Genomic DNA, 12,561 nt, shown 5'->3' with positions numbered 1-12,561 from the left:
CGACATAATATATTTAATACAAAAAGAAAAAGGAAAAACAGCCTACAATATAAGTGGTAAAACATAAAAAGCATAGATAAAGGAACATATAAAATACAGAAAATGGTAAATAAAATATATTATATACAGAAATGTACTGAAATATATAAAGACAAGCACAAACTGACAAATGGAATCAAAATTATATTTTTTTTGTTTGAGATTTGTTCATTGTGAGTGATTTACTTATCAATTAATATGTTCTGTGACAGACCCTTGTACGGTTGAGCCTCCAAGCTACCCAGCATTCCCAGCCAACCCAGTTGATACATTCCCTCTGCCATTCATGCCACCTGCTTTTCCTGATCACAGCCATATAGCTCCTACTGTGAAACAGGAGGAGCACCTACTCAGGGAAGCTGTTCCAAATGGATGTGGTCTGGGAACCAGGGTCATAGCACCATCTGCTGTTCCCCAAACTATTGTCATGCCAGACACCATGGCGGACAGTCCTATGCCAGAGGTGAGGCCTGAAGTAGAGAGCCAAGTGCACACATGCCTCTCTGACCTGCTGAGCAGTCCTCATATGCTGCCCCGTAAGCATGGAATTTTTCTTTATATTCTTACTTTTACTTATTGCAAAAAGACTTGAAGGCAAGCAGTGATATACTCAGATTACTATGCTGTAATTTCTAACTCTAATTTGAGGCTGTAGGTATGTCTAATTATTTATTAGACAAATTCAGCCAGATTATTATTTTTCACCTCTTTAGTTTAAAGCTCTTGAAGGTTGTTGGTTGTTTTTTTTTTTTTTAAATAACTTGTTTTACCTATACACACACTGACCTTGCTATGAGGACATCAAGGCCTGTACCTGGGTAATAAATTCGATATGGAAACGGCAATGTCCCATTGTGGTGGCAGAATTTAGTACCTACTGGGTGGAAAAACTTGCATCCAAAGACCCTATCAACAGTTTAGCTTTGCCCATAGACTTAATTGGCCATTACGTTTAGCTTTCACAAGAAGCTCTGCTACCGGACTTAGGTATGCAACGCACATATTAAAGGCTAAGGTCTGACATATCTATTATATAAATATGTGAGTAAACGTGAGAGCATACAGTATACAGTATGTCCAATAGTTTGTGGACCTCTGGCCATCACTCCCATAACATAACCAAGATTAATAAGCAATTGATGTTCATATTCTGTGTTGTAATATACACCGATCAGCCATAACATTAAAACCACTGACAGGTGAAGAGAATAATGTTGATTATGTCATTACAGTGACACCTGTCAAGGGGTGGGATATATTAGGCAGCAAGTGAACAGTTGATGTGTTGGAAACAGGAAAATGGACAAGCGTAAAGATCTGAGTGACTTTGAAAATGGCCAAATTGTGATGGCTAGACGACTGGGTCAGAGCATCTCCAAAACGACAGGTCTTGTGGGGTGTTCCCGGTATGCGGTGGTTAGTACCTACCAAAAGTTGTCCAAGGAATGACAACCGGTGACCTAGCGACAGAGTTGTAGGCTGTCAAGGCTCGTTGATTGTGCCTGGGGAGTGAAGGCTAGCCCGTCTGATCCGATCACACAGAAGAGCTACTGTAGCACAAACTGCTGAAAAGGATAGGAGTCAGAACACACAGTGAATCACAGCTTGCTGTGTATGGGGCTTCGTAGCTGCAGACCACTCACAGTGCCCATGCTGACCCCCTGTCCACAGCACCTCAATGGGCATGTGAGCATCAGAACTGGACCATAGAGCAGTGGAAGAAGGTGGCCTGGTCTGATTAATCCAATTTCTTTTACATCATGTGGATGGCCGGGTGCATGTGCGTCGCTTACCTGGGGAAGAGATGTCACCAGGTTGCACTGTGGGAAGAAAGCAAGCCGGCAGAGGTAGTGGGTCCTAGTATTCATGTGTACTTTGAAACATACTGCCTACCTAAATATTGTTGCAGACCCCAGTCTGAGCGTGTACAAAGCGGCGTGCTACGCTGTCCGACGTGCAGTGAAAGCCGCTGAACTCCAGTACAGGGAGCAGGTGGAGTCTCATTTCCAGCTCAATGACTCCTTATGCATTTGGCAGGAACTGAGGACAATCAATGCCTTCGGAGGCAGATCCACCTCCACAGTGAGCGCTAACTCTTCTCTGGCCAATGAGCAGAATACTTTCTGTGCATGCTTCGAGGATAACCTCGCTAGCTTTAGCCTAGCAGGAAGCAGCTCTGTTAGCGATGTTTGAGAGGGCTCTGAATCAACATCAGGAAAGCGGCCGGCTATGACCATGTACTGAGATCCTGCGCTGATCAGTTAGCTGAGTTGTTTACTTCCAGCTACAATGAGTCCCTAGCTGAGTGTGTGTGGTTCTCACCAGCTTTAAAAATACTGTTGTCACTCCTTTGCCAAAGAACAATAAGCCCTCTTGCCAAAATTACCATCATCCTGTAAAATCGCTTGTCATGAAGGTTTTTAAGAGGCTTATCTAAAATTCTATCTGCTCCTTCATCCCTGACCATAATCAACTCACTTCTGTTCACCCACCCCCTCAGTAGTTCTACCGAAGACGTGATCTCTCGTGTCCTACACACCATCACCCACAATGACCACAACAAAGGGAACTATGTGAGGCTGCTGTTAATAGACTATAGCTCAACATTCAATACCATAGTTCCACACAGTCTGGCCTCCAAGTTCTGGGACCTCGGCCTTTATGTTCCCATCTGTGACCGGGTGCTGGACTTCCTCACAGGAGTATGCCAGTTTATTTCCAACACCATCACCCTGAACACCAGAGTCCCACAAGGTAGAGCCCCTGCTCTACTCTCTCTACATACATGGCTGTGTATCCTCTCACAGCTCCACCTCTATCATCAAGTTTGCTGATGACCGTCAGTGGTTACAGTCTCTCTCTGAATGTCAGTAAAACCAAGGAGCTGGTTGTGGATTTTGGGAATTGGTGGCAGCAGCAGAACTACACCCCACTCAAGATCAGCGGGACCCCTGTGGAGAGAGTGAGCAGCTTCAGATACCTTGGAGTACACATTTCTGAAGACCTGACCTGGACTCATATCCAATCTCATGTGAAAAAAGCCAGACAACGGTGGTCATATCTGAGACTGCTGAGGAAATTCAGGGTCTCCCCAGCGATTCTGAAAACGTACTGTACTGGGGCTATAGATATTTTACTGACTCGGTGCATCTCAGCGTGGTACGGAAAATGCTCAATCGCTCTGCACAGAGTGATGCTTAGCTGAGCGCATCTCCGGGTCTGCTCTCCCCTTTCTACATGACATCTACACCCAGCGATGCAGTACAAAAGCTGCTAAAATCATCAGAGACTCCACCCACGCTGGTAACTGTCTGTTCAGCCTGCTGCAATCAGGCAAGCGCTTCTGTAGTCTGATTACTAAAACTGAGAAGCTCAGGGGAGCTTCTTCCCTTAGGACTCCATAAAGACTCTACAGTTCACTCTGCACTCCACTGACACTCTGAACACTACACTTTGCACTTACTACACATAACATGCAACATATTTTGTACGTCAATTTTTCATATTTCTTGTTTTATTTCTTATTGATTTCTGATAATAAAATAAAAATGTAGTATTTAATGCACAGTTGAAAGAGGAGTAGGCCAGGTTTTCATTTCACTGTAAGTTATTTACTGCATATAATTGTGTATGTGACACAAATCTTGGAGTACACCCCTTCATGGTAACAGTTTTACCTAATGGCGGTGCCCTCTTTCAGTAGGATAATGCAACCTGCCACACTGCAAAAAATTGTTCAGGAATGATTTGAGGAACATGACCGATTTCATGGTGTTGACTCGGCCTCTGATCGAGCGTCTGTGGAATATGCTGGACAAACAAGTCCGATACATGGAGGCCCCACCTCACAACTTAGAGGACTTGAAGGATCTGCTACGTCTTGGTGCCAGATAAACCGAGCACACCTTCAGAGGTCTTGTGGAGTCCATGCCTCAATGGGTCAGAGCTGTTTTCAAGGCACAAGGGAGACCTACTAATATTCAGCAGATGGTTATAATGTTATGGCTGATCGGTGTATGTGATCTGTGACATATTTCTGCAGTGTGGACCTCCTAATTTGGACTAACATTTTGACCCTTGTTACGGTCTTGCACACTGCCTGTCTTCAAATAGCGAGAGAAAACTGAGGGAACTTTGGGAGAATGTATCAAGTTTTGTTATATTGGAATTGAGAGTGCTGTGACAGCAAAACAGTTTCTAGGTAGGATGCTTAACAGGGTTGGTAAAAATCAGAAAACCGCGTTTCGGTATCGTCTCAATAAATGGCAAATGTCTTAACAAATCAGCTAAAATATTATTAGTTGGTAATCTCTGTTTGGGAAAGAAATCAGGGGTTTGAAACCATATGCTTACATGCTCCGTCACATTAGATAGAAGCTCCACATGGTGTCTGGTTGAACAGTTATGTTAGAAAAGGAAGACAGCCTTTATTTGTCACATACACTTTACAGTACTGGTGAAATTATTTTCTTCGCATATCCCAGCTTAATAGGAGGTTGGGGTCAGAACACCAGGTCAGCCATGTTACTAAAGAGAGGGTTATAGGATTCTTACAGATTATGGGGCTTGAACCTATAACCATCTGGTCACTAACCCAGAGCCTTTAACCTGCTGAATGTGAAAATGAATGTTCTTAACACTAAACAGACACAGATATATAGATATAGATAAAACATAAACAACTAACACCTGTAACCCCATTAGCCTAAATGCATGTGCATAACCAGCTGATGGTATGTATTACCTAGAACATAACAATTGATGCCATTGGTTGTCCCTTAGAAACAGCGTTGGCATTTCAGAGAAAGCCCCACACAGATACAGTAGTTTGATGTTAGTTTTATTATGTTAATTAGCTTACTACATCTTACTACCACCAGTATTAACCCCTGAATGGGGTTGTATTCACAAACAGTACCTAGAAATTAAATATTCGCTAGTTATTCATGTTTTTCATAACTACTTTAAGTATTACTTACCTTGACAATGGAACTTTGCTGATGTATATTTGATTAGACTTATTGATTACTACTTATTAATGCTTTTCATTATACACAAACTCTACATTTTTATTTGTCTTCCCTCTTGTTCTCAGTAACAGACCTCGACATTAAGTTCCAGTATCGCGGACTGACCGTGGGCTCTATGACTGTGAGTAATCCTCAGGGCTGTCGGCTTTATTCTGGTAATTTGGCACCAACACCGGAGCAAGTGGAGCTATTTGGGCCCATCACCCTGCACCAGGTGCTGTTCCCTGGAACTGCCGAGATCCAAAATGAGAAGCAGCGCTTCTACACTGAGCATCTGCTAGATGTGATGGACCGTGGCCTCATCCTGGAGATCCAAGGCCAGGACATCTATGCTGTGCGTTTGTGCCAGTGCAAAGTGTTCTGGTCTGGGCCGGGAGTGCCCGAGGAGGGTCAGCCCAACCCGATGGAAAGGGAGCGCAAGATCAATGTGTTCAGTCTCAATAACTTTCTGCAGGGTAAGCAGAGCTTTTAATTTGTGCAGATTAGTGTGACTGTATATTGGAATAAGGAAATAAAGTTCTACCATGAACATTATGCTATACCAGCATTAATAATAAACTGTTAAGAAAATGCAGTAGCCTGAAATATGGTGCAGTGTACAAAATGAAATGGTAGCAATGCACTCTGTAACATGTCTAAAATAACTTAACTTTAGAGGCTGTTCAGTTTAAATCGGTTGTATTTGTGTGGTACTTTTAACACCAGATGCTATCACAAAATTACAGATTCCTTATTTGTAGTTAGAGACTTTAGTGTAGTGGCAAGGAAAAAAAAACTTCCTGAGACCAAAAAAAAAAAAGCGGAACCAGGCTCAAAAAGGAGCACTTTCTCTTCGACTACACTGGATAGTGGAATTTTGATCATTATAGTATTAACTGTTTTAAGGTTTTAAAAAAAAAATAGTGAATGTGGTGGAAGATAGATAGGATGTTTGTTAATTGTAAAAATGAGTTCAGAAATGAGCCCTAAACAAGTTCGGGTGGATTGCAAGTGCTAATGGTCATGAGAGCTATTTTTGGAACGTGAAAGCCAGTTGGGTGACTGCAGGAGGTATGTTGTGCCAAAAATAAAATTTTGACTTTGCGTCAAAATGAAAATAAAAAGCGAATGAAAACGTAATATGGATAAATTATATACACAGAAACACAATTACATACACTGAAATAGACTTTTAAAAGATGATCCATAAACAGGATTTAGTGTAGTAAATCAGAGAAAATGATCATGAGTGTCATTTCAGGTGGTGCTTTCTTTCTCACTGTGGAAAGACAGTGGGGATGAAACCAGCTCCAGCTAGCTCTCAAATTAGGCAAAATCTTTTGTCGTGATTAGTTGCAAAATGATGACTAATATTATGTTCTTTTAAAGAAGAAACACTCCTGGCATGTTAAACATACTCCATATCATCTAATACTAGTGAAAAGGTATTTTGGAATCCATTCTTCATAAGACATGACAGTGTCTGAATAGCAACAGCTCAGTTAGTGTTAATTTCCATCAATAGATAGAACAGTGAACAGAGTAGACCTCGCATCGCAGTGCCATCTGTCAGAAATATGTATAACAGTAGAATTAACTCAATATATTGTAAAAAAAATCATCATCATCATCATAATTTTCTTGATGAGCCTGTGGGCAGGTTTAAAATGTGTCCAGGCTCTAGTTTGCCCATGTCTGATTTAGCAAATTGAAGATTAGGGCTTTAGTTTTATTAAAATGTGGTCGTTGATGGGCTTGGAGAGATCCAATCAATCGCTGACCCTGAGGTGGATGGCATTGTATGGCAGGCTGAAATGCGAATTCAAAAGGGTCTCATGGAAATGAGAGATTTGTATATGCATCCTAACTGATGACTTTATTAATGTATCTCTACTAATTATAGCATCATTTATAGTTCTAGGTTGCATTAATGCATACTGGATGCATTATATGTGAAATATTATTTTACATTAACAGAGTACATTCTTTAATTTAATACAACTGGTGTCTGATATTGTCTGAAGTTTAATATTATTTTGACAGTTGTGTGGTAAAGTTTAATAATGTGCACACACGTACTTGTAGCCATATTTTTGGTCTGCTGGGTCACATATTATAATGCTTAATTATACTCAGCTATCACCTACACCATGTTACACTATGTTTGGTGTTCTGATATGCTGAAGAAAATTAAATGATAAAATTATGCTTTTATTTATTTATTTATTTATTTGTGATAATGCATAATTACGTGGACAATTAAAATGCAAATAGCATTTTCATTTTTTCATTTCAACACCATCTTTGTGTACACAAAAAATGTCTATTAGGGGTTTCAATTTCATGAATCATGTATTCATGTAATCTTTATTTTTGTATCACAGAGCAAGCAATAACAGCCATACTGAAAGAGAGAGTAGAAGGTAGCACAGGCATAAAGGTACCATGGAAGTGGAGGGGACAGCAACTTTCCTCCACTCCACTGTCAGCAATATCCCAGTTAACCATAACTCCCTATGGCCATGAACCCCGAGATCTGCACCTTGGTTTGCATAATTAATTCTAGTTCCTTATGAATAAGCTGATGTGTCTTTTCCTCCTCTGACAGGACTCATCATGTACCAGAAGGGTGAGGTGCCGACTCCACCACCCTTTGAAATTTACTTCTGCTTTGGGGAGGATTGGCCTGACAGAAAACCCAAAGAGAAGAAGCTCATAATTGTCCAGGTGTGTAAATTCACTTGAGCTCAGGAATTCCCAATATGCAGTATATTATACATATAGCCAATTTCTATGATTGTGAAACCTATTTCTAGACATTATTAACTAATTTCATGCTTGTGTTGATGGCATATATTGTTTCTAATTATCTGTATCCAAGTTTCCAAGGCTAAAAATAATTTCAAACTGAAAACAAGCAGCAGCTGAGGCTCTTTTCATAGCACAAACTATGTAATATGTGCTGGTTCATGTCTCTGTGATCATAATCAGTGATGTCAGTCTTGTAGATAATACTTGACATTCATATACAGTATAAATGAAATTTCATGATGAGTGGTATTTTGCCAGTTCCTGGTAATATTGGTATTCATTTATTACCTGGTCTATCTGTTATATTAGAACAGTGGTTGTAGTATTTTAGAAAATCTGGGTCACAGAGATCCCAGAGCCTTTTGTTAATGTTTGATTATTTTGTAAGATCTTTGGGTAATTGAGTTTTTGACCTGTGACTGGTAGAGTCATCATAAAAAAAAAATTAAACAATTTAATATAAACCAAGTAAAGTACCAACTTTTTTTTTGTTGTTGTTTTGAGAATAGATTAGAGGCATACGTTTTGTGTGGCACTAGCAAACAAAAGAATAAATCCTTCGTAGGTAGTTCAGTGCTGCATGTTACAACTTGACAAGCATGTACAGAATACATGAACTCAACGGACAACTATTGATTGTGTGGTGCTGTTTTGTTGTTGCTGATTGTAATGGAAAAAGATCTGTGGTCAAGTTTAGAAAAGCAGTGTTTTGTTTTTGGAGGGCCTTGATATTATTATTTTATTTTTTTTTGCACATTTGCACTTTCATTTGTTTTGTTTTACAGCACAGGTTCCCAGCCCTGGTCCTGGAGTACCCCCTGTTCTGCACATTTTAACGCTTTCCCTGCTTCACACACTTCAACTCTGGAACGGCTGTTAATATGCTGATTAGTTAAAGAGCAGAGAAAACTCTCAAATGTAGAGAACAGGGAATACTCCAGAACCAGGGCTGCACCAGTCCCTTTAGGTAGAGATGAATTCGTCCTGGAATCACAATCAGGTGGCAGTCAACCAGCATTGTGGGTAATATAGGATACTGTTAATCAAAGAGAGAACGGACTAACTCTGACAAAGTTTAAACCATAAAAGTAAACTCTCAATTGAATCATCAACTAAATATTTTGCAAACTTGAAAATCACTATTTGATTATAAATATCGATATGCAGGTTATTCAGGGTGGATGCTTCCTTTAAGTCGTCTTGAATAAAATGCTGCAAGGTTGGCGTCCCTATAATTTGAAGATCTTCTTTGATCCATTCATGTTTCTCTCAATCCTGACACATCTCCCAGTGCTGTGAAACATCCCCACACATGTCACCACGCTGCTTTATTGTAGGAATTGAATGGCCATGGCGTAGTGCCTGCTTTTTGCCCTGCAAAAAGTTGGGTTCCAGCCACCTTACCATGTGTGTATGTGTAAGGCTAACTACTGTACACTAACCTGGCACTTTATTAGGAACACCTTTACACCCGATCATTCATGCAGTTATCCAATCAGAGAATCATGTGGCAGCAGCACGATGCATAAAATCGTACAGATACAGGTCAAGAGCTGCAGTTAATGTTCACATCAAACATCAGAATGAGGAAACTGTGATCTCTGTGACGTAAACCGTGGCATGGATGTTCTTACCAGATTGACTGGTTTGAGTATTTCAGAAGCACGTTCGCCTCACACTGCCAGGGTCGGGGGTTCGATTCCCGTGGCTCTGTGTGTGCGGAGTTTGCATGTTCTCCCCGTGCTGTGGGGGTTTCCTCCCCCAGTCCAAAGACATGCATGGTAGGTTAATTGGCATGTCTAACGTGTCCGTAGTGTATGAATGGGTGTGAGAGTGTGTATGTGATTGTGCCCTGCGATGGACTGGCACCCTGTCCAGGGTGTACCCCGCCTTGTGCACCATGCTCCCTGGGATAGGCTCCAGGTTCCCCGTGATCCTGAAAAGGATAAGCGGTATAGAAGATGGATGGATGGAGTATTTCAGAAACTGCTGATCTACTGGGATTTTCACACACGACAATCTCTAGAGTTTACACAGAATGGTTAAAAATAAAAAATTTCCTGTGTGGAGGGTAGGGACGTCACGAGTACCGATACTTTGGTACCACGTCGGTACCAACATTCTTAAAATGTGACTGTACTTGTTTTTCTAGGTACCGTTGATAATGAAGGTGTTGCTATGTGGTTGCTCTGTTATTCCATGTGATTGCTGAGGGGTTGCTAGTTGTGCTATTCCAGCTGGCTGGTTGCTAGCGTGGTACTAGGTGGGTGCTATGTTATCCCAGGTGGTTGCTGTGGTATTCCAGGTAGTTGCAAAGTGGTGCCATGCTATTTCATCTGGTTGCTAGAGTGTTGTTAGATGGTTGCGGTGGTATTCCAAGCGGTTGCTGTTACGGTGTTGCTACAGTAGGTAGGTGCTCTGGTATTCTAGAAAGTTGCTAGGTGGTTGCTGTGGGATTCCAGGTAATTGCTAGTGTGGTGTTAGGTGGATGCACTTGCTAGGTGTTTGCAATGATTTTCCTGGAGGTTGCTAGGGTGTTTCCATTCGGAAATAACCAAACAAATGAATATGAAATGGTACACATCAGGCAGAGCTGACAAAGCTGCACAGACTGGGTAATGGTTATCCTTTCCTGTGATTGAAATGGGTTAAACCTGCTAGCTTGCATCACGTAAAAAATTTTTGGACATGCCCCAAATGAACACAAGATATGTAGCCCTCTTTCATATGCATGGTTAGAAGCAAGTATAAACCAGGCCTTCTTCTCGTAGCTCTTGGGATAAACTTTTAATCCACTGCAGCACTGACTAGTTTGGTTACATGCAACAGAAGGAACCCTATAATCCAGTTATTTCAACTACATTTGTGTCCAGCCATGAATGTAACCTCCACACACATGCAGTCTCTATTAGAAATCTTGCTAGACAAAGAACAGGAACTTTTGGTTTACTGCTAAATAATTTTAAACAATGAAAAGTGAAATTATTTTAATTTGTGCACATTTGGTAATTAGACACTGCATTAGGCACTCTTTATATAAAAATAATAATAAAATAAAAAGTCAATTATATAACCCTTATGGCAGGGATGCCCACTTTGGAAAGTTTACATCCAACACACTAGGCTCTAATATTCAGGTTCTCCTAAAAGTGTTGACTAACAGGGATCAGGTAGATCACCTGATTCCAGGGCTGTAGATCCTCTAGGAGAACTATGTAAATCTTTCAATAGATAGTTCCTGAATAGGAGAAGGTTCTAAATAGATCCCTTTAGGAAGCAATCAACACTTAACTATACAAAGTAGTGTATGATTGCTGTACTATTTCAGCATTAGCTTGTGAGGTAAAGTGAGCTTTAATCTGTTCCAATGGTGCAACATCTTTATGTTGAATATTTGTGTTATGACTTTTTCAGTCAGCCAGGTCATTTCAAAATGCCTAGTAGTCCTTAAGTTACAGTGACTGGGATATTTGATTTGGGATATTATGTTTCTTAGATGATAATTGATGGAATGTAACGAATGATTGTTGAATAAGTCCAATTTTAAGTTGACCTCTCCTGTATTCAAAGCAATTCTGCATCCTCCTATTCCATCCCCCTTCCTTTCATTCAGGTCGTGCCTGTAGTGGCGAGGATCCTGACAGAGATGTTCTCCGGTGAGCTCTCGTGGTCCACAGACAGCATCCGCCTCCAGATCTCCAACCCTGATCTGAAAGACCAGACCGTTGAGCAGTTCAAGGAGCTCCACAGACTGTTGCAAAATCAACAGGCCCAGGCCTCATGGCACCAGAACATCCACTAACAATGTATACTCTGTTACATCACCACATGATCCAGCTGAGGAGGAATGCAGCTGCCCTGTATTGGTTTAAAAGAGTGCTTCTGGGATAATCTCCATTTGTATATGACACAGTATTGTTGTGGGGGATTATTTGATTAAACATTTTGTCCTGGTTCTTAGAATGAATGTCCCATACTCCGATTTGCCTATTTGAGCTATAGGTACTATTCAGGGAATAATACTGAAATGTTTACAACCTACAGTGCATTGCAGCTTGCCTGATGTGCCAAGTGACCGACGTTGTGATGATGATCACCATCATTATTACTGTTTTCTAATAATAAACACTGTTATAGGAATAGGAATAATAATAATAATAATAATAATAATAATAATGTCCAATGAATTGGTCGTTGAAACAAGTTTCCACTCATGGTCTTTGTTTCAAACTAAGGACTTTCCATTTCCGTATCTACTTGTAGTGCTGTATTACCAAAAATAACTACATTGGAACCATCAGGGCTGATTTAAGTGTTTGAATCTTGCATAAAATTGTCTGTTTTGTGCTAAAATGTTTTATTTTAACTGTGCATGGGTTTCAATAAATAACAGACTAGTTCTGGAGTTCTTATGATCTTTATCCAAACTTGAAATGCAATATACATACACTAATGCTTTTCATTTGTGACATCAGAACAATGTGCCCCACTGAAGAGTAAAACCTCAACTGCATTTCTCTTACATCACTTTCTCTTCAGTGAAAACAATACTTTCTTTTCATTCTTCCATGTTTTTTTGCTGTAGGTAGCCTTTGCAGGATAACTTTTTACTTTACATTCATGTAGCTCTCCAATCAGCCAATCAGGTGGCAGCAGCACAATGCATAAAATCATGCAGGTCAAGAGCTTCAGTTAATGTTCA

At 40.5% G+C, this 12,561-nt stretch overlaps 1 protein-coding gene across 2 annotated transcripts in view; it reads left to right on the top strand.

Annotated features, from left to right (window-relative positions):
- Positions 1–12,264, top strand: part of irf5 (interferon regulatory factor 5) — a 31,564-nt gene extending 19,300 nt beyond the window's left edge. For both annotated transcript variants that reach the window (XM_017493867.3, XM_017493868.3), the window contains 4 exons: positions 252–575; positions 5,135–5,524; positions 7,657–7,775; positions 11,473–12,264. In XM_017493867.3, coding sequence (XP_017349356.1) covers positions 252–575; positions 5,135–5,524; positions 7,657–7,775; positions 11,473–11,661 — 1,022 coding nt within the window. In that variant the 3' untranslated portion in view covers positions 11,662–12,264. The remainder of the gene's footprint in view (positions 1–251; positions 576–5,134; positions 5,525–7,656; positions 7,776–11,472) is intronic.
- The last annotated feature ends 297 nt before the right edge of the window (positions 12,265–12,561 follow it).

The sequence above is a fragment of the Ictalurus punctatus genome, chromosome 19 (genome assembly GCF_001660625.3).
Source record: "Ictalurus punctatus breed USDA103 chromosome 19, Coco_2.0, whole genome shotgun sequence".
NCBI classification, from domain to species: domain Eukaryota; kingdom Metazoa; phylum Chordata; class Actinopteri; order Siluriformes; family Ictaluridae; genus Ictalurus; species Ictalurus punctatus.
This window is presented reverse-complemented; position numbering and strand designations above follow the sequence as displayed.